This window comes from Phaseolus vulgaris, chromosome 1, assembly GCF_051622355.1.
Source record: "Phaseolus vulgaris cultivar YP4 chromosome 1, ASM5162235v1, whole genome shotgun sequence".
Classification (NCBI taxonomy): domain Eukaryota; kingdom Viridiplantae; phylum Streptophyta; class Magnoliopsida; order Fabales; family Fabaceae; genus Phaseolus; species Phaseolus vulgaris.
The window spans coordinates 49,015,767-49,039,069 of record NC_143498.1 but is presented as its reverse complement, the minus strand read 5'-3'; the positions used below and the strand labels follow the sequence as shown (position 1 = coordinate 49,039,069).

Sequence of the window (23,303 nt, the reverse complement as noted above, 5' to 3'; positions counted from 1 at the left end):
TTGTAACTTGTGTAGTGAATATTTTTAAGAAAATATATATATACACTACAAGAAAATTATTAAATAGAAACTAATTTTAGAAATTAAAATAATTACTATATTAACTAAATTAGAGATTATTTATAAACTAAAATAATATTGATATCTAAAATAGTTTATATTATTTATAAAAAAAATAAAATAGTTTTAAAATTGACATCTTACTGTTATCTATCAAGATTTTAGCTACTAACTACTTAGGTTCTAAATTAGTCTTTATAAAACTAATTTAGAATATAAAATATTAGTAGCTAAAATTTTGGTAGTTAATTTAGAAACTATTTTATAATATTTTATTACTAATAAAAATTATATATATTTTATATCAATATTTTTTTAATTTCTAATTTAATTAATATAGTGATTAATTATTTTTTAATTTTAATTTTTTTTATTTTTTAATTGTTTCTTGTAGTGATATATACTATCTAAAAGTCAAATAAATTATGGCAAATAAAATTATTTGATTTATGTAAGTTGTTGGTATAATAAATTGAAGGTCTGTGTTGTGGATAAAGGGAGATTGGGTGGAAGCTTTTAAGAGAGAATTTAGGGCTTATTGAATGCAGTTGAGAATGAGCCTGGCTTGGACTATGGTTATCACAGTATTCACTTTCATAACAATATATACCTCTTTTATTACTCACATTTAATCTTATATGTGTCTCCCATTAACTATGCACCAGAAGATTAAATTTTGGAACTCTCACAACTCAAATGTATCTGCCACAACTCATAAATTATTTCCACACTAGCAGAATATGTAACATCCTTAGTCAGTTATATAATTTATACACATCAACTTAAAAGAGTTGGTCATTTATTATACATTTACTTTCTCTTATATCTCATTTCCTTCTTTTTTTTTATATTATCTTTTAAAAATAGTTTTAATTTATCATTTTTTAAACTTTAAAAGTGGAAATACTTGTGCCATGTGAGTTCATAATTTTTGTTACACAATTAGAAAATCCTACATAATTACTTAAGAAAATAGTTACTACAAATACCATATCAATTATTATAATGCAAAACCACTTAACAAAGGTAAAATCGTAGAAAAATATTATATACACATTTTTCTTTGCAAAAAATGGTATCATCTTTTATATATTATAATGGATAGATAAATTTATCCCAATATTCCTTAAATCAATGTCAAAATAAGAATGCCTTGCAAACTTAGCAAAACATTCATTTTGTTTCAATATGATTTATTCTCAAGTACCCAAAGTCACATCATCAATAATCTATCTATTATATATATTTTTGTTAAAAAATCACAAATTGTTACTATTTGTACCAACCAGTGTTGTTTCCTTCAAATATAACATATTTTTATGAATTGAGTTTTAAGAAAAAAAGTTAAATATAAATAAATTTAATTATTTATATTGTATTTAATAATATCATATACAAATATTATTTAGCTAATTGTTATTCTGTTTTAACAATTTTATTTTAATTTCAAATTTCAATGAAAATTTTTAAAAAATATTTTTAAAATATAATTACTAAAATAAAATGATATTAACTATTTTTGTTAATTAATACAAATATTTATATTAAAAGAAGATATACGTCAGACAAATCCTCATGTCAGACTTAAATTTTAAGTTGATCACTACACCATTATTTATTAACAAAACCATCGCCACTGATCAAATTTAATTTTTAAATTTATAAAATAATATATAATTTAATTAATTAATTAACACAATGATTAATTATTTTTCACCTTTAAAATTATTTTTTATTTAATATTTTTTTTATAAATGAATTTTTATTTAATATTTTTTATAGTATTAACCGTTGTTTATTCATTTATTTCAATACTTAAACTCAGTTTTGAAACAAACATGAAACAATATTAGAAGAATAAAATTTTTTAAATTTGAAAATATTATGAGCCAAGAAAATAAGAAAAAAATATTTTTTCTCTTAAATTTAATTTTTTTATTGATCTCTTGTTTTCTTTTTCTCATATGTAAGTAAACTATAAAATATTGAAAAATGTTACTTATATAGTAAAAAACAAAACTGTACAATTTTTAAAATTTCTCACTATCTCCTCATATAATCTAAAGCAAATTACTATTGTGAAACGAGGACTCAAAATATTAGAGAAAAACCTTTCATGAATGAAAAGTATATAAATGAGTGAATTAGATTTTGTTATGTAATATTTGTTTAACTTTTTAGCCATTTACTTGAGCAGTTCCTTGGTGGTAGATGAAAAAGTAAAATTCAACTTACCATAAATGGTAGTCTTTGTTTATGTCAGAAATAAGAGGATTATGTATGTATAGGTGATAGTAAATAATAATAATGAGTATGAACAATTTGGTGGATGAAAGTTTGAAAGAAGAATTTTGCGTGGCAGCAGCATTACTGCTACAAGACTTTACTTGCATAAGTCCCATACCAAACAAGGCCTCCAGAGGGAGTAGAGATTGTGAAAAACTCAAAACTGAAAATGTAAAATTAGTGTTCATTAAAAGGAATCAAATGGAACGTAAGGAATCAAAATTGGTGCATTTACACAGATATAGTATAGTACAATCGAAGCAGATCCAAGCCATAAATTTTAATACCCTATTGATGAAAATATGAATTGAATTCTCAACCCCTCATTGAAATGCATGCAAAGCATTTAGTTGCATACCTACAGATTAGCCTCTAAATATGGAGCCAGACATAGAGAGAAGGTATCTGTTGCCACTTTTCTTTGATTACTCTTACGGAACAGAGTGCAGCATTCAAACGCCATTAACAGATCTATTTCATGTGCCAACCAAACTCACCAGAAACTTCTCATCAAAATCAAATGCCTCTGCTCTCTATTAACATACCCCACTTTCAAATCTCCCTCCAAATTCTTAGTATATATCTACACGTACATTTGAAATTGTATTTTTGTAGGAAAAAAGGTACATGGCATTCAACTTTAATTGAAGTTGCAGTTTTCAATGAACAATCCTTCAATGCTCACATTAAACACAGTAAGCATAAAATTGTTTTGACAGATTCCTAGATCCATCCTTTCACGTGACATTAGATTCTCCACCTTGCAGATATTATTATAGACAACTTAGCCTACGCCTAAAACATTAACTCAGATTTTAAGATGCTTCAAGTTTTTTAGTACATTCAATTAATGTTGCTCCACTGTGTTGTGTATCATGTCACTGCGTATTTATGTATGCATACAAATATGTAAATGCAATTGGGGGCTTATATTTTTCTATATATATAGTGTCAACGAAAATTAAGCTACTCATTAAGAGTAACCTAAATTATGGGGTGTTTGTCACAACTTTTTTTTCATAAAAGAATAATTTAAAAAATAGACCTTGTGAGTGAACGTGACTACTACATTTTATTGGTTGGACTTAGTTATAAACATTTATTGAGTCTTGAATATTTTTTTTATTTGGAAGTGCTCATCATGGTATAACATCTCAAGTATACGTAGACTTTGTACATCGTGAAATCAACTTGTTTACTTTATTGTTTTAGTTATATGCATTCAAATGAGTCTGATGATAAGGTTTTTGAATGAGAGTAAATAAGAGTTTATTTTAGATGTCTCTTCTTGATGATTCTTACACCATCAAAACTTACTCTACTCTTTCATTAATTCATTGATTCAATACATATTATATTATAAGAAACGTATTACAGGTAGATGATTGGTTAGAAATAGAAGTCCCATTATTAAAATTTTAACTTTTCTTCTGTTTTTCTAATAACTTTTTTTTCTTGTTTCCTTATAAATATATTAAAAGATAAAAATAACTTTTTCTTAAAATTCATTTATATTAAATTTTTTTTCTATAAAAATACACAAGGCAGATTTAACACCAATAATCATGAAAAGGTTATATAAGAGATCAACCATAAATCTTGAAGACAAGGTGTTTGTGTTTTTTTTTTATTCGGTTTATAAAACTTTTAACTCATACTTAAATACTTACAAAATTTAAAAGTAATATTTTTTTCCTTTCAACAAAATTGTTGTGATCTATTTTTCATAATGACTCACTGGATGTAATTTAATCTCCATTTCTTATCTTTTGTTTTAGCCTATTTTATTTAATTATTATTATTATTAGAAATAGAATTAATAAAAAAATTATTAAATAGAAATCAATTTTAATAATAAAAAATAATTAATTATTATGTTAATTAAATTATATACTATTGACTAATAAAATTATTGTGTTTAAAGTAATTTTTATTATTAATAAAATTTATAAACTAAAAAAATTAATTGATATCAATAATAAATTTAGTTTTGGTTTATAAATTTTATTAATAATAAAAACTAGTATAAATATCCATAATTTTTTTAATTTTTAAAATAGTATTAATTTAATTAATATAGTAACTAGTTATTTTTTATTTTTAAAATTAGTTTTTATTTAACTATTTTTTTAGTAGTGAGTATGTTTGTATTTTCGCATTTTTTAATTTTTTTATAAGTTTCGATTAATATAAATTATAGTATAAAATTATAATGATATTTAAAAAATGCTATTATTAATAATACAGAGCACTAATCTTGACGCAAGTGCATGCAGATTGGTTATGAATTTTATAAGGTATTATAAAGAAGCTATATCGCAATCTCAAAAAAATGAAATCTATATTTTTTAAGAGCATCACAAACTACTATTGTTTATCTCATAGTTAAACAATTAAAAATTCAGTTTAATAATTTTAAAACATAATAAATTTTTCTGATTTGTTGCTTATTAGAATTGCTTATAGTATATTCTTTTGAAAGAAAAAAAATTTTCTAAACACGATTATGAAAAATTACATCTCAAATGAATTACCAAACACACTATGAACTCCTATAACATTGGTGCATTTGCCAAGTAACATAAAATATACAATAACTGTATTAAGTTTTTCTCTAGTAAAATATATTAAATTATACTTCCCATGATTTTTATAAATTAAAATTAATTTATCCATTTCTCATATATACAACTTGTTTTTGTTTTTAATTTATACATAAATTAATTTTAACTTATAAAAAATCGTATTTTTCCCCAGTAAGAATTTATCAAAAAGCTAGTCTAATAGTCCTAAAATTATATCATAGTCTAAAAAGGACACAATGATATAAAACTACAAACACAACCATGAATTTAGACTCTAGTCTCTACAAAATAATAATTCCATAAAGTTTCTATCCTTATTGATTTCCCTCTTTGGTTCTTTTCTTTTCCTTATTCAAATTTGCCATATTTACATTATTCTATATTAGTCTTATTTCAAACAATACAAAAACAACTGATAAACAACTTAAATTCATTAAGAAACATAAAGTCACATAATACATAACACAAGAAAGGAGTTGCGGGATTCAAAGTGATTTTATAGCGTCATTAACCCCTTCTTAACTCGATATATTTGAAAATTATTTTTCAAGAAAAAATATTTATCACTGTTAGTAGTATCTAAAAACCTAAAAAATTACAAATTAAAATATGATTTAAAAATATAAAATAAAAGTTGCATCGGAAAATAATCTTTCGAAGACTTAATAAATGAGTCCGAACTTATTTATTGTTGCAACAAATAGAAACCAAAATGCTTAACAAATTCAAATGCTATATAGCCTAATTATGATTTATTCGGGTATTAATTTCATTTGCTAAATTTAATTATATCAATGATTAAATGAGATATCAAACTTATTGAATACATATACTTTTATATTGTCTATTTCCGTTAAGATGATAATTAAACATATTTTAAAATGATAATAATTAAAAATGAGTAAATCAATGTTGTTATTGAAATTATATTAATAATAATATTAAATATTAAATAAATAGTATGTATACTCACGGTATAAATATTTTTTAGTGTGCATTATATTTACAAATCTATTGTGTATAATGTATTTATTTATACAATAATTATCTCAAAACTCATACCAATTACAAATTCTTAAAATATTAAACTTTGAATAAAAATGTCCTCTTCTCACTTTATACACAGTAAGGTAGCAATACCAATAATGGAAAATTACGTATACAGCAGTTTATTATTCTCAGAAATCTAGAAACTTGATGACGGGGATTGGTAGGGAGAAATAGCGTGAAAAGGGAAGGTGGTGCCAAGAAACTTTGCAGAACCCACGAGTTTTGGACTGCAATCGCAACAAATTTGGAGGCAAAGCAAGCAATGGGCAACGCTCAATCACCTTCCATCAATGATCCTCGATATGTTTCAGCAACCAGGTTCCTCTTTTTCTTTCACCACACTTAATTACACAAAATCATTTTCATAGATTGATGTCCAAAATCTTTGCAGAGCTTTTACTCAAAAGGAACTTGAAGACTTGAGGTCTCTGTTCAATCATCTGGCAGCTCAATCCCAGACTAACGCCGAATGCATATCTCCCTCAGTTTTTCAGGTTCCTTTTGCAGTCCAATGATTAATTTTCTTCGCAATAACCCACTTGTTATTATCCCTAAAACCCATTAATGATTTGTTTTGCGGGGGGTGTAGTCATATTTTGGACTTCGTGGACCTCTTGGGGAGAGGATTTTTGAGGTAGTTACTCAGGAGCGCAAGGATCAAAGGTTAACCTTTGAGGACCTCGTTGTTGCTAAAGTGAGTTATTGGTTTTCATCATCGTTTTTTGTTGGTGTTGTCTCAAATTTAGGACATTTATCGTGGTGTCATGTATCCAATACATGTCGGGTTGGTTTTTAATCTTGCAGGCTACTTATGAGAAAGGGACAAAAGATGATATTGAAGAATTCATCTTTCGCTTATTAGATGTATCCGGAGATAATTTTGTAACGAGGTAGGATGCGGGTCTGATCATATGCAAGCCTCCATTTAGTTCAAAATAATTGAGCAATAAAGCTAGTTTACCTATCTGCTAGTTTGAATTCATGTATTTTTCTTCGCGGATAAGAGAACGTCAGTCACTTTATATTTAGATATCTCTCGTTCCGTTGAAGTTTTATCTAGATACCTTTTTCCGGGTAGCGAAGTTTCTTCATTCCTTGGATTTAATTTTTTTTTGGGGTTTCTGATTCAGTTCTACAAGTGATATTTCTTTAGAAGTTTTGTTGTCAGTCTGGTTGATGTTCTGTCTGTGTTTCTAACAAGGGACAAAGGATTATAAACTGTTGGAGTTTTTTTGTTTATGGATAGGGTTATCCCCTTTTAAATTCATGTATATGCTACATTGGATATGCAGGTCTGATTTGGAAACTGTTATGATCGCCATTTTTAACAACATATTATGCATAAAAGATTCTCAGGATAGATCAAGTTCACAAGAGGACATTATTAACATATTTCTGAATGCTGCAAAATTCTCCATGCATAATGAAGGGGGCACTGAGGAGACTATGTCTTTAGAAGATTTCAGAAACTGGTGTACTCATCTTCCATCTGTGAAGAAGCTTCTTGGAAGCCTACTTTTGCCACCAGGTTCAGGTATTGCTGCACTTAATTTCCAACATTTTGTTATTGACTTATTTTCTTACAATTTTATCTGAAATATGACATAACAAGATCGTTATCACGGAGTTATGAGAAGACAGATTGGTTGCATTGTATGTTTCATACAAAATCGTACTTTCCCATTGTTTATGATTTTCCCTCCCCCAAATTGTACGAAGTCGGTCCTGAAGTTGGGATACTAGAGGAAGCTGTGTTGGGCACTCAACAGTCAGTGTAACACTTTGTTTAACCATTTGTGGCACGGATCAATGATACAACTATGCTAATGTTAGGTTGTTACTTTTAAGTATGCTTTGTATGGATTAAGCTGAAGTTTTCTTAAATATTAGCTATTTAGCATCCCGATTTAGTTTTAACTAGTGTGTTTTTTTCCTGGATGTGTCATAAGAATATGATTTGTTTCAGAACTTGAAATACTGGAACCGTGATTATGAGAATTAGCTACATATGCCTTCAGAAATCACGTGGGATGGAAAAAATTTGCTACAGAGTTAGATGTCAAGATTTATTAACTGGTTCATAGGTAAGGTAAAGTTAGAAGAAGAAATAGGGTGGGTAGTATTGTTAATTAAGATTTGACAGAATGACGTGGGCAATGTAAGGGGGAGAAACCATTGCAAAGGATATAACGATTCACAGAAACTTTGGTGTTTGTAGAGCCCAATGCTATTTATTGATTCATCCGACAAACCCCATTTGGTGGGATAAGGCTTGGTTGATGTTTTTTCGTAACTATAGTTGTGATAGTCTTCTCATTAGCAACCCTTTTTTTTACTGCAATTTATTTGACCTATCTAAAACGAAAACGTTTTGATCAAATTAATGATCTTTCTTCTGCTAGACTATCTATTGAGTGATATTAATTGTAAATAGAAACTAATGGTGATGATCTGTGTAGCGCACTTGAGAAGCTTGACTAAACTGATCCTGGTGACCTAAGAACAATTCTTTGCCGGATATATAATATTGGAAAATGTTCTGATAGTTTCCAAAAACATATTATGTAAATTGTAAATTTTATTTTTCTAACTCTTTGCACAACTCAAATGTATCTGTTAGACTGTTACACAGACACATGCAATTTCATTAAACTATTGGCTTCGCATTTTGACTGTATTCATTTCATTACCATTTTCTAAGATCAAATGCTACTGAATTAGTTTTCAGAAAAGTTCCGCGAATATGATTAACATATCTTATTCCAATGTTTTTCTTTTTTTCTAGGACGACCTGGTTCTCAGATTCCTAAACTATTAATTTCAACGGCTATTGATTCTAACATTATACTTTTAAGAAAGGAATATGCTTGGCTTATTGGAGGCGCACTTTCTCAGCATGACCTGGAAGATTGGAATCTTTTGTATCATAGTTCTGTTAATGGTCTTAGTTTTAATACATTCCTGGGCAACATTTCGTAAGTATATCATTTTTGCCTTTGAAGCACCCTACTGCTCTAAATTAGTAGATTTCTAGCAACTTTGCACATAAAAACAAATTGTGGAAATTTGCCAAAGGGGATTGTGAATGGCTTGACCTTTTAATTAATCAAGGGGGGTGAATCTAGAAGAAACAGAACACAAAATGATTGCATTTGAGTACCCTATGAAGCGTTGCAGGCTTACTGCTAGTTCGTTTAGTGCTTTTAATGCAGTATATTCCTAAAAAGTGTTCATTTGAGATATCTAAAATACTGCTAGCATTTGGTACTACTCATGGACTATAATTGGCTAATTGTTAGATTTACAATTCAATAGTTATGCATGGGTTTTACTATTTGTTAGGACCTTTGCTATTACAATACAAAGTTAAAGGCTTCTCGAATAGAAAGAGGCATAGCTTGTCAATTTAGTGACTTCTGTTGTTCTCCGAGGCTGTAAATGCTAAAAGTTCCAGTTAAATTCATTTCAGTCTCTGTTCTACTCCAACTAATCACAATGTAGGATTGGAAATTTGAAATCCATATTTGACTTTTAATTTTAAGTGCAGAAATCACGCAGGCCCAACTGTGTTAATTATTAAGGACCAAGAGGGTTATATATATGGAGGGTATGCTTCTCAACCATGGGAGCGACATTCTGATTTTTATGGAGACCTGAAATGTTACCTTTTTCAACTAAATCCAGTGGCTTCTCTATTCAGGCCGACTGGAGCAAACAATAATCTACAATGGGTAACTACTGTCTACTTGAATTAAAGATTCTAAAATGCTAGTCTTAACGTCCCCTTATTATATGTTAAACTGTGTCTGTGTTACTAAGTTGATTAAGATTCTGTTTTTGGTTAAAATTTTCAATAAATATTAAAGAGAAAAGAAAATAAGAAGGTAAATCTTATTTTATAAGTTAAAACCAACTTATGGGGTCCAATTTTTTACGAGAGTTCATTCATCTAACTTCTCCAAAAGCATTATAATTTATGCTAAACTTATGAAAGTTTTATTAATTTTACCTTCTTGTTTTGTTCTTCTATAATAACTTGTTAAGAAATTTATCTAATAAAACTCCAAGTAACATTGGTGCTACAATTTGAACAAGGGAAACAAGTCCTTCACACTGTAGTAAATAGTATGTTGTACACGCCTATCAGTTTCACCGCTTTTTTGTATGTTGGAGGTTAGCATAATCGACTTTTTTTAAGTGTTATATAGCAGAAAGGTAGCTCTGTGGTTAGCCAGGTTTTACGAGCAAGATTGTATAACAATTGTATAAGATGGTTTCACTTATCAACTGTAAAAGTAAGATTGATAACAGATTCCATTCATTCATTCCACGGGCAGAATAGTGATCACACTCTGCACTTTGCATTGGATTTTATTCGGTTGAGTTAGATAGCTAATTGCTAATGTATTTTGCAGACTTTTTATATTCTTATTTAACTCTTGAAAATGGCAATGTGTTGTAGTGTGCTATCAACTTCAGTTCAGAGGACATTCCAAATGGCATTGGTTTTGGGGGACGAGTCAATCACTTTGGTTTGTTTCTATCAGCAAACTTTGATCAAGGACATACATTTTCGTGTACCACGTTTGGTAGCCCTTGCCTCTCCAAGACTAATCGTATATTGCCAGAAGTAATAGAATGCTGGGGAGTGACTCAAGTTGCAACACAAGACAAGCATGATGCTGTCAAAGGCTCTGTTCTGGAGAGGTTCAAGGAAGATCGCAATATGCTCAAAATGGTTGGGCTAGCAAATTCCAGTGAGTAGAGTATTATTGCATGAGTGTCATATATACCCATAGGCATTCTCATCATTGTTCATATGTCATGAAAAACACAAATTTGTGGAGCAAATCTTTGTTAAATAACATATTGTGAATCTGTTTTTTTTTAATTATTTTTTTGTACGTCGAGAATAGTTAAACATGCATGGCTACCCTCAGTAAATACCTCTATCACTTGCCGCTAAACTTTCTTCACCCTCTCTTTGCTAATTAAAAATTAGTGCTAGTAACAATTTCTAATGAGAAATGGGAGTAACTTACCTTTTAATTACACGCTTTTAATATTAAGTGAATTTTAATGAAAATCATAAAGTTGAGTTTAATATATATCAAACGTGAGAATCACTCAGGATTTTATAGTTTTTAACAAATTTTAGCTGATAAACAAAGTGTATTACAGAGTGTTACTGATATACTTATTTGACATGCTTTTCTTATTATGTTTTTTATCATTGTTAAAATTTATTAAAAAATTTAAATAATAAATGATATTTAATAAATAAAAAGCGGGATTTTAAAAAATATAATTTTTAATAATTTTGATGAACATTTCTCATTAAAAATCATTGCTTTTGCTCCAATGTAGTCCAAAGCTAAGTTACCTAGACTGCCTCTTCCTGCACCTCCATACCTTATTTTCTCACTCCAATGTGAAAATACTTTTTTTTATCCTTTTTGTGTCATTTGCATACATAATCTAAAAGATGTTTTTGGATCCATAAGTGTTCTTTAGATTTATTAAATCCGGAAGTTTTTTTTTGATTTGAGATAAGCGTATGAATTATGTAATCTAGATATATTTTGAATTATATAATCCTAAAGCTAAAATCATATAAAAAAGACTTTTAAATTATGTAATCCAGAAGTTAATCACGCATATGAAAAAAATCTTCCAAATTATATAATTCGAAAGTTAATCTTGTATATAGGAAAAACTTTTTAATTATGTATTTCGAAAGTTAATCACAAAAGACTTTCAGATTACATAATCCAAAAGCTAATTAAAAATATAGAAAAAGACTACTAGATTATGTAATTCATAATATTAAAGAAATATATTTTGGAAATAAAAAACTTATGGCAGTAACACGAATAACGTAAAGAGGTGTAAGAAGAATCAGTCTTTTTTACCTAATAGAGTAACAATGTATACTCCAGAATACAAAATAAATAAAAAATTTAAAATATAAATTTGTATTTTAAATTATACAAAATATAAAATTTGTATTTTAAATTTTACATTTCAAAATTTATTTTTTATTTCTTAATTTTAATATTTTAAACTTTGAGGGAATTAAATTTATTTATGGTAACAACGGTCAATGATTAAGATCAATACAAAACCTTAGAATTGATATTTTATATATATATATATATATATATTAATTGACGTTTTATTATTTAAAATACACATAAGATTATATAAAAATAGTATAATATCTGATATATTTGTACCCATACTAAATTTAATATGTAGGAAGAGATATTAATATATTTATATTTGTTTAGTTTTAATTGTAACTATATTCCTATATGTTACTAATACTTTTTAGTTCTTAATTTTTTTTTATAACTTTAGTTCTTTAATTTTTAATTATCTGCAATTTGACAGTTAAATCATCTACAATTTAATTATAGAAAGGAAAAAGAAAGCATATGAATTATTTTAGTTTATAAAAGTAGCATTTACATGAGAGGGAACAACAACCGTATATTTGATGGATATGGAATATATTGCACTAGATGAATTGAATAAAATGAAGTCCTTATTTTGCTATATTCGTTGTACACCTTCCTTAATTATACCTAACAAAATGGGCTCTTAAAAAGCCCAACACAATCACGTGATATCTTAATCCTTTGGGCCTACATATTTCCGTAGTTTACGGTAATAATAAATTGGCTGATTCTCCTCCTCCACCATATCAAATCAAATATGCACCTAATCTATTACGCAAAAATTGTCTTCAATGATTTAAAAAAATTTATTTTTCAAATATTCATTTAAATCACAAAGTTTTGGATATGTAAATCCGGAATTAATATGTCATTTTTGAATTTGGTCATCTAAAAACTTACTTAGCGACATAAATAACATTTTGAATATCAAGATCCGTAAGCAAACATAAATGAGTTTTAGATCTCGATCCTCAAAATCATTTTGGACATGAAAATCCAAAACTAATAACTCACTTTTCGATATGGTCATCCAAAAATTTAAATGAAGCCAAAAAATAACTTTTTTCGGATGTTTAAATACGGAATATACAACAACAAACATGAAGTCTTATAGATATCGGGATTCCTTAACTAAATTGCAAAACATAAATGATTTCCTTACTTCATAAGAGATTTGTATTGCACCTAATAATAATGCTTTCGCTCCACCATCACATTAACCCACTTCACCACCACCTCTACTCAAAACACACAACACAATAAAAAAAAAAAAAATACTCCTCTATAATTTTTTTTTTCAAAATAAAGAAAATAAAGACAATGTTAAGTTTTAAATTTTATATTAGATGAATGTTTTAAATGATATGTTGCATGGACAACAGTCTAATAAATTTAATCATGCAACCGTTAAAATACAGCACAATAATTAACTTCATAATAACTCCAGAAATGTTAACTAAGAGGATTGGTATATACTTTTTTTTCTTAAATGATTTTTTAAAAAATCTGTCACTGACTAAATAATTTAATGGATGTATACACGACGATCACTTTGAAAACTTTCATATTTTCAATTAATTAGAAACCGTTATTAATATAATATTTAAGCAAATTACAGTAAAAAAAACTTACTATTTTTTTATTCAGTGTAATTTACTTTTTATAAATAAATATAGAAATATCCCAGGTCAATATTTAATATTTTTTAAAAAAAATGAATTTTCATTTTTTAAATGAATAAAAAAGAAAAGAAAAAGAATGCATAAAAGAAAATGAAAGTGGAAGTAAATAAGTAGACGAATTAAATATCTTCTACTCTAAATAAATAAAATTAACATTCTTATCATGAATCTTTTTAGTAAATAATTATACAAACTTTAGACAGATGTACCGTTGTAATGATGAAATGATTAAAGTCTGGTTTCATGGGGCTATGCAAATGCAATTTTTAAGTGCAAAATCCATCTTAGGAGGATTATTTTGGATTTAATACATATTTAAATTTAAATAAATATATAAAATGAAAATTAATGTAAATATTAAACTTTAACATCAGATACTAATAAAAATTATAGAGATACAGAGACAATAACGTATATGCTTGCTATAGCTTTATATAAAAAATGTAAAACTTATTCTGTGGAACTCTAAAATGGTTATACTTCTTTTTAAAAAAAACAAAAATAAATAATAAAAATTAATAGGAAAATTATGCTTGATATATACTGCTATTTATAATGGCAAAAACATTTACGTAGGAATCTATTTATAGGAATTGTGTAGGTCTTTTAAAAGGAAAGAATATTATAATTATATTATATATTTTGTTTTTTTCGTAAAAAAAATTGTGTTATCATATTTATATTTTTTTTTAATAAAAGAATGACAATTATATTTATTATTTATCGTTTTAAAAAAAATATAAAATTATTCATGTCCTTCTCTTTCTGCCGAGAAGGAAAAGATTCAAAATAGAATTGAGAAATGTGGCACATACAAATTTTGATTTTTTTTCATAATTTTTTTAAAAAAATTCTATAGACTATATATTATAATAGTTGAGAAACGAATTCACAACGTGGAATAATATTATTAATATTAGAAACCTAATCAAAATTTAATTTGCACCGTCAAATTCTTATCTATAAATAATATTATTAATGTTGAAAAACTAATCAAATTTTATTTTTAGAAAGTTGAATTATCAACTGTAAATAACATTATTGAACGTTGGAAACTCAATAAGAATTTAACCTTTAAGAAAGAGAATTCTTAATTGTAAATAATGTTATTTCCGGAAACTTATCCGGTATTCGATTTCCAGAAAATTAAATTTGAGTGATTTTTTTTTTAATTTTTTCCAAAAAAAAAGAATTTAGAAAATTGGAAATTAAATTTGAATTTTTAAACTCAAATTTCAATAGATTTTGCAGTACTAATAACATTATTTTACAACCTCGATAATGAATAAAGTCTATTACCATAAATAATGTTGTCACATATTTATTTATGGAATTTCTTTTACGATTGGTTTATTGAGGAAAAAATCTACAAATTTCATATGTGAAGTATTTATCTCAACTTCATCATTGTTCGCTAAAGTAGATAAGTTTGGAATATAACTAATTAATGATATCAAATTTCATTATGTTTATATTTAAATCCAGCTTTTGATTTTTCTAAAGAATTTCGAAAATTTGATAAAAAAAATTAACAATATTGTTCAAATATATTTATTCTTCATTTAACCTTTCCTTTATTAATTATAAGGAAAAGACATTGAATCATACTCATTTAACCAGCTGTTGCCGTACGCTTAGGTTATAAATAAAAGAAATATAAAAACAAAATACAAAGTTATAAATAATTTTAACATATATAAGAAGATTTTATTTTTAATTTGAGTAACAACGTTATGTCTCTTATGACATTAATATTTCCTACGAAAATATATTTATAGGTAGGTAAATAAACACTATATATACTGATCATCAACTTGCATTTAAAATGAGAATTAATTATTTTAAATTGATTAAGAATATTTGAATTTTAATTAAAATAACATATTATATCCTTTAAAAATAAAATTATTTTTTATTTTTTTTCTTATTTAAAACTGTCAGTCCTTTCATCAAATGATTGATTGATCTTACATGCATGTGCTATGTTTGGTTATATATATATATATGACCATACATAAAAATAAAATAATTCTTTTATATAATTAATGAAATCCAAAACTAATTAGAATATATAGCTCTTTTGTAATATTTTTCTCTTTATTTATACCATAATCTCTCATGCATCAGCACCAATTTGATCATCTTTTACTTTTCAATAACAAGAAAAAAATTGTTAGAGAATAATAAAGACATTTTTTTCCTTCAATAAATATTGAATGTTAAGTCGGATATAAATTTTTTGAAAATGAAGCTAGAGCATATTGTTTTAGATTTATCGTGGATAACATGTGCGTATAGGGGTGGCAAAGTGGGGCGGGCCATGCGGGCCGGCCTGCGGCCCGCGGTAAAAAATGCGGGGCGGGTTGACGTTTTCAACCTGCTGACCCGTATTAGCCCGCCCCGCATAACCCGCAGCCCGCGCGGGCCAACAGCGGGGCGGGGCGGGCTGGCCCGCTAGCCCGCAAAAAAAAAATAAAAAAAATAATTGATTTGACTTGTTAGAATATAACTTTCTCTGTTCATCAATTCTTAAAATTTATTCTATAGTGGTTCATTACATTACAACACTAAGGGTTCTAATTAAATCCAGTGTGATTAAACTATTTTTTACAAAATTTGAAGGTTCCTTTTAAGTGATCATCCCTTTATATTGAGACAATGATTTAACAAGACATACAGTTAATTTTATATTTTGTGAGCGCATGAAACACGGGAATCAATCTCGTTAAAAAAAACATTCTCTATTAAGTAACTGGTATAAACATATACATAAATTTTATATCCTGAATCCTTTGTTGCGTTTGTTCTAAGCTTGGTTTCATGAACATTGGTTTCCAACCTCTCAGTAGGATTAGACAATAAACTTCTAAAAAGAATATAATAAATCATTAATTTTGTAATCTTTTTTTTTTCTTTTAGATGTTTCTGCAACACTCAATTGTTTTTTCTTCTACATTAAAAAAAAAAGCGGGCTGGCCCGCAAGCCCGCAGGCCAACCCGCATGCGGGGCGGGTCATGAAAACCAATCCGCATTTTGCATGCGGGCCGGACCTAAGCAGGACGGGCCTATGCGGGGCGGGCTGGCCCGCTTTGCCACCCCTATGTGCGTCGAAGAACTATACGTTCAATACAGATTTCCTAAATTTGTTGCAATATGTATAAAATAAAGCAAATAAATATTTAGTATTTAATAATGTTAACGAATCTCAATATCATAAGAAGTAGTGTTTATTGGTTTCTAAATTACAAATCATTTAGATAGTTAAAAAAATATTGGTTTTTAAATTAGTTTCTATTATTGATAAATAGTTTCTAAATTGGTATCTAATTAGCTATCAAGGTTTTAACTATCAATTATTTAGATTTTAAATTTGGTAGATAATTAGATATTTAGAAACTATTTATCAATAATAGAAACTAATTTATAAACCAAAATTTGTTGTAGTATCTAAAATAATCTATAATTTAGTCAATATAATAACTAATTATTTTATTTTTTCTAAAATTAGTTTCTATTCAATAATTTTCTTGTAGAGCACTCTCTAGATTAGGTGACCTGAGACCCACCTCAAATCTTTCCAAACTCATGCTAATCTAAGGGGGCAAGACGAGGTTTGATGTAAAATGTTCGTGGGTATCTTCACGAGAATTGCCTTACATTGATTTAGTAGGGTTCCCAATGAAAAAATTACCTCTTTTCAGAATTTCTCCCAAATGTTTGTAGAACAAGTTCTCCCAAAATAAAGTCTTCCAAGAAAGTTAACTTTATAAGGCAGCAAGTCAACCTTATCCGGCGACATCAACAAAAACTGACTTTATCAGACAACAAGTCAACCTAATCAGGTGACATCAACAAAAGTTAACCTTATCAGGTGACATCAACAAAAGTTAACCTTATCAGGTAACATCGAACAACTCTGACCTTTCCAGGCAACAAATCGACCTTATAAGGTATTATCAGCAAAAGCTAACTTTATCAGGCAACAAGTTAACTTTATCAAACTACATCAACAAGTTAACCTTATCAGGAAGCAAAACAACCTCATCAGTTGGTCAAGATTGTCCTTATCAAACAACATCGCCCTCATCTCAATTATAAGATTGAGTTCAGACAATATACCGACTTGAAATCTAAGAAAAAAATAACCTCGTGTGACAAACATAACATAAGTTATGGTGGTGGTTTAATTTAAAGTCTTTTTTGTGATTCTCGTTTTCTTTTCTTTTAGTGACAATTGTGAAGTAACGTGTTTTCTTTTATTTTCTTGGTAATCGGAAGTTCATAAGTTCATTTTTCTCAAAATCTAATTTAGAATTCTTATAACTTGAACAATCATCAAACTTTAGCCTTAAAGATAATTTGAATAAGAATGATTATTAAAAACATTAAAAGCTAACACGACCATAAAACGATTAGACACTACAATTAAACTCAATATAAATATTAAACATTTACGTTCAGAATATATCATATATATTATAAACTAGTAAAAAATTGTATTACAGTGCAAAGAAATTATCACTGTTAACATATACATCATATTATTATTAAAATTGGTAGCATTTTTATTAATAGTTTATTTCTTATTATTATAAAAATGTGGCAATAAAAATAATTTTAATATATATATATATATATATATATATATTAACATATAACAATTTTTTAAAGTACAACACACATTTTCATTTAAGGAAAAGCACTAGCTAGCTAGTACTACATTGTTGCATTAGAGAGGAAACTGTGTTCAGTTTTCCATCTTTGTGATCTAGAAGAAAAACCAGAAAGCATCGAGAAACTAGATAAACCATAGCTTAATTATTTCAGCATATATCAATAGAAGCAGCAAATGCAGAAAAGGGGTATTGGTAGCCATGACTAAGCATGGTTGTTGTCCATGTGGTTATCCATGAGACCATTCAGCACTGAAGTGAATGACATATTGGTGGTGCTATAACCTCCGTCCAGAACAAAGTTAACTCCACTCACGAACTTCGCCTCGTCGCTGCACAAATATACCGCAGCTTTGGCTATGTCTTCAGCTTCGAGAACCGTCCCTTTCAACACCGCAACCTTGCACAGCACTTCCTGCGTCTCCTTCTTGTTCATCTTCAACGCCTTGTTCAGCATCGGAGTGGGAACGCCACCTGGACAAACGCAATTCACTCTGATCCCATGCTGCCCCAGTTCAACGCACAAGTTCTTCATCAACCCCACCACCGCGTGCTTTGAAACGGCGTAAGCATGCGTCGTTTCGCCACCCAGAATTGAAGCAACGCTCGAAGTGAAGAGAATCACCCCTCTCTTCGCTGGAACCATGAACCTCGCCGCATGCTTGGAGCCCAAGAAAGCTCCGTACACATTAACCTCGAAAACTCTTTTGAATTCTTCCTCATCGGATGTTACTATGGATCTGTTTGAGTCTCCTGAGATGCCGGCATTGTTGTACATTATGTCGAGTTTTCCGTATTTGGTTATGGCGACTTCGACCACGTTTTTTATGTCCGAGTCGCTGGTTACGTCGCAGTGAAGATAGTGAATGGGGGTGTTTGTGCTGAAGGTTTTGCAGAGGGAGTGGCCTAACGCGTCTTGCACGTCGGCAATGATCACTTTGGCACCGTGTTGGAGGAATAGTTTGGCGGTGGAAGCTCCTATGCCGCTAGCTCCTCCTGTGATTATCGCCACTTTTCCTTCAAGTCTACAAAGGTTTTTTCAGATTTTCATTAGGAACAACACACAACTTTTCTTTTCTTTTCAAAACCATTTTTGTGGAGGATATGTCAATAGTTGACGTGAGTCTCAACTATCAATCAACCAAAAAATTGTTTCTTTTTCCCGTTTTAATCTTCTGCATTTTTTTTTATAAAAAAACTTCACTCTTAAGATTGGGAAATAGATTATGAGAATAAAGAAACAAGGCTTAATATGAGTAATTACCTTTTGACAAGTGAAGCCATGGAGAGAGAGTTGATGATATGGGAGGAACAATGGAAGCAGTGAAAAGGTTGAATATGAATGGTATTGGTAGTGTATATATGGAGACTTTATAAAGGGTTTAGGGACCAAATGGCAGAGTTAGATGAATGAAGACCACCGGCCAACATCATCAAACAACTACTTTCATTCAATGCTGTCAAGTGAAGTGAGAACAGCATAAACTTAGGGACATAAGATAACCATCAGGTTTTAAACTATACATTATGAGCAGTGTTTTAAGAATTTTAATTTAATCATAATATATTCAGAGGCTACAGATGTTTATACTATGTATTTATGAAATTATAAGCATGACTCTTTTTATAATAATTACTTTAATTTAGCATTAATTTTCATTCTAACGATTTATCTAAATTAAAATCTTATTTCAATATATATTTCTAATTAATTGAATTCTATTAAACTTGTATAATTGTGAACGAGATTCATTAAACTAATTAATCTTTTTACATCTCATAAACGTGGAAATAAATATAATAAGATCTGAACTTTTTAGAAATATAAATTTAAATAAATGAAAAATGAAAAAGGTTATAAATAAGTTTTTCATAATAATTTTATTTCTCTATAAAAAAATTCTAAAAGTTTTAATGACGGAGTTATATGTTTCTATAATGGATATAATTCTAAGAAGGTAGGAACTAGGAGATCAAGATAGTTCGAATAAATCATTGATTTCTATTTAGTTTGCTACTATTGATTAATCTCTTTCTTCTTCTTTTCTTCTCAGGGCTTAAATTAAAACTTTTGGGAGTTTTAGTAGCACATTTTGGGGTTTTGAGGTATACAAAAATAATTTTGGTAGCACACGCGCTACCTCGAGGTGACGTGAGTTAAGTAAGTACATATAATTGTTTGTATTGAATTAGATAGGTATTGAAGCAATATGGTTGTTATAGTATATGATTATATACACTTTGGTATAGTTGTATGGAAATGTTATGTATACTGAAATGCTACTATGGAGTTTAAAAAGGAATTAGTATCATTGTGTTTTTTTTATCATAGATGTTGTAGATAATTAAAATAAGGTATAAATGGGTAGTGCTAGTATTTCAATATGAAAAAATATATAATTTATGATTTTAAGTGTGTATTACATGAGTGGTGGGTTGCCACTCAATTAATACTCAAACACGGTGAGTAACAATTATACACATATATAACTCAAGCATCACTATAAATGCTTCAACCAATAGAACATATCACTCAATTTATGATTTAAGACTTGTTAGAAATCTCATATTGACTAAAGAAAAAAATCAAATTACAATATATAAGTGTATACAAATCTCACCTTATCAAGTCGGTTTTGTTAGGTTTGGTTTTGTTCAAATTCCACCTTTTAAAGATGGTATAAGAGCACCATGACCACATGAACTAGAAATGTGATGAGAGTATGTTATAGGAAGAACGAGGTCACATCAATTCTCTTTCATTTGGATTTGGTGTTGCTCTATGTAAGATTGCTTAAGCAAAAAATCTTCCTTTGCTAGAGGAAGTAAAGTTGTTCAAATGAGATGAGTTCGTTCAAATGACATGTGTATTTATCGTGTGTGCATATTTGTCTCTTTATGCATGTTTGTGATTGTGTTTTTATGAGTGTATGTGTGTTTGTGTGATGACGATGACGACGATAACGATGATCATAAGATGCATGTTATATATGTGATTATATGGTATACATATATGATATCCTAACTTCATTAATGATCACGTAGATTAAAACATTAAGTTATGAGAAGTTAAAGAATATATATGTATCAAGTTGTTAGCGAATAGACGTAACAAACCACCTTAACGCAAGAAGATGAAGATAAATTTTTAGTGTATCTAATAAATCACATGTTCAATTAGATAGGAGACTTCGAGTGTGACAAATTAATTTAAATAATTGAAATACGATTACGGTATAGTCTTGAATAAAAGGAAAATTCATATGTAATTAGTTGAAATATTTTATAAAATGAAAATGTTGTGTTTGATTGTTTAAATTATTAGTTTTCTTTACATATATATGATGAAGCTGCTATAATAATACTTGATATGAGAATATGTCACATGTTGGTAGCAAAAATGAAAATATCAAAAGAGATATATAATTTAATGAAAATCATAAGGAAAGTAATAATGCATTTTCCTTTTCTAATTAGAAAGTAAGAAGAGAAAAATATTCTACTTTCCTCTTTAATTCAAGATTTTTTTTTTCTTTATAAAATACAAGGTTTCTTTTATGTTTCATTTAAACCTAATTAAGATATAACGAGTGTGGTATATAATGAATCTTATCATATATTCAATGTAGGGATAATATGTATATAGTACAGGAAAATATAACGTGTGTGGTATATAATCAATCTTATCATATATTCAATTTAAGGATAATATGTATAGTGCAGGGAAACGTAATAATGAAATTCATGAGCCATATATTTTAAAATAACACTATATTTATTATTTTATATTAAAATTAATTTGAATGTCGACATCTTGAACTTAAAATTCACAAAAGAAAATATATGATTATTATAAAAAAAATATAATAAAAACTAATTTTAAAAATAAAAAAATAGTTATGATATTAATTAAGTTAAATATTATTTTATAAATTAAAAAAAATTATATTTTTTTATATAAATTATCTTTTAAATTAATATTTAATATTAATTAGAAAATTTTTAATTACTAATTATTTATAATATAAATTATTTGATACTTTATATTTTAAATTAGTCAATAATTGATGAAACAAGAGAAATATAGAGGTGAAAAACTAAGCATTTTCTAGTGAAAAGGAGAAGATGTTTTTTATAAGTTCGTACTATAACTTTGGTTAATCTACCAGTAGATTAAAGTGACAAAAATACTAAAGAATAATTATAAAGTTTAATATTTATATACTAATGAGTGTAAAAAAAAATAGAACGAAGTGTGAACTAATTAGTAATTAATAATTTTGTGCATAATTTTTAATGTTGAATCCCCTCGAATTATCGTGCTTCCAACTATAGTGTCAATTATCGTGCCATAGATTGTGGAATACGTAGTGTTAACATCTAATTACTATCTTACAAAATCAATAAAAAAAAATTACTAAGTACTAAAATCAAAACTCACTCGTTCTAAAAAAACTAAAGAAATATTTAAATCAAACAAAACTAAATATTGTGCTATAATTAATATACGACATTCAGTTACCATTATAGAATGTTTTCTCCTGCAGTAATTAAGGTGGACACTTTCTTTTAACGAAATCAATAACAGGGTATTATTTTAAGAAGAATATCAGAATATTACTAAAATTAATGCAATTTAATATGTATAAATTGTGTGTGTGTGTGTGTCTTTTCTTGATGGCATTATATATTATCAAAATAAAATATTAATTCTTGTTAAACAGGCACAAACAATAGCTATGTTGGCATATACAATAATTTCTGTTCATAAAACAATTGATCAAGTGCTCTTCCTGCTCCTATTTAGTTTTCTGAGTTTATATTGTAAGAATTCGGTATTTTTGTTTTTATCACTTGAGCAGTACGAATTGTGAATTGTGTTCCTTTCATTGCGAATTTTGTCACCTAATTTGGCAACATTTGCTTGGAAATGAAGAACGTGGAGGGGACTAAATTCCCAAGTAAAATTGACTTTAATCGTTTTGGCCTTTTCAATTTTGAAAATT

At 27.9% G+C, this 23,303-nt stretch overlaps 2 protein-coding genes across 4 annotated transcripts; one reads left to right on the top strand and one right to left on the bottom strand.

Annotated features, from left to right (window-relative positions):
- Positions 1-6,077: 6,077 nt before the first annotated feature.
- On the top strand, positions 6,078-10,872 carry LOC137814610 (TLD-domain containing nucleolar protein). Of its 3 annotated transcripts, none has more exons than XM_068617429.2 (8): positions 6,078-6,299; positions 6,373-6,475; positions 6,571-6,675; positions 6,786-6,871; positions 7,274-7,515; positions 8,767-8,956; positions 9,529-9,712; positions 10,444-10,872. In XM_068617429.2, exons 1-8 carry the CDS (start codon positions 6,244-6,246, stop codon positions 10,744-10,746), a joined length of 1,269 nt encoding a protein of 422 aa, XP_068473530.2. In that variant the 5' UTR covers positions 6,078-6,243; the 3' UTR covers positions 10,747-10,872. The 3 variants fall into 3 exon arrangements, 1 of the variants encoding a protein (XP_068473530.2); XR_016523202.1 differs by having other exon boundaries at positions 6,079-6,299; positions 9,524-9,712; XR_016523203.1 differs by lacking the exon at positions 8,767-8,956 and having other exon boundaries at positions 6,079-6,299.
- A 7,413-nt stretch (positions 10,873-18,285) lies between these two features.
- LOC137816217 (short chain aldehyde dehydrogenase 1) lies at positions 18,286-19,635 on the bottom strand. Its single transcript, XM_068619293.1, has 2 exons — positions 19,562-19,635; positions 18,286-19,322 (listed from the first exon to the last, which is right to left on the bottom strand). The coding sequence occupies exons 1-2, from the start codon at positions 19,579-19,581 to the stop codon at positions 18,503-18,505; spliced, it is 840 nt and encodes a 279-aa protein (XP_068475394.1). The 5' UTR covers positions 19,582-19,635; the 3' UTR covers positions 18,286-18,502.
- Positions 19,636-23,303: the final 3,668 nt, after the last annotated feature.

Coding starts and splice junctions, on each gene's coding strand:
- LOC137814610 (XM_068617429.2), top strand. CDS start 6,244: ATGGGCAACGCTCAATCACCTTCCATCAATGATCCTCGATATGTTTCA. Junction 7,516..8,766: donor ACTTTTGCCACCAGGTTCAG/GTATTGCTGCAC, acceptor CTTTTTTTCTAG/GACGACCTGGTTCTCAGATT. Junction 9,713..10,443: donor CAAACAATAATCTACAATGG/GTAACTACTGTC, acceptor AATGTGTTGTAG/TGTGCTATCAACTTCAGTTC.
- LOC137816217 (XM_068619293.1), bottom strand. CDS start 19,581: ATGGCTTCACTTGTCAAAAG. Junction 19,323..19,561: donor ATGGCTTCACTTGTCAAAAG/GTAATTACTCAT, acceptor AAACCTTTGTAG/ACTTGAAGGAAAAGTGGCGA.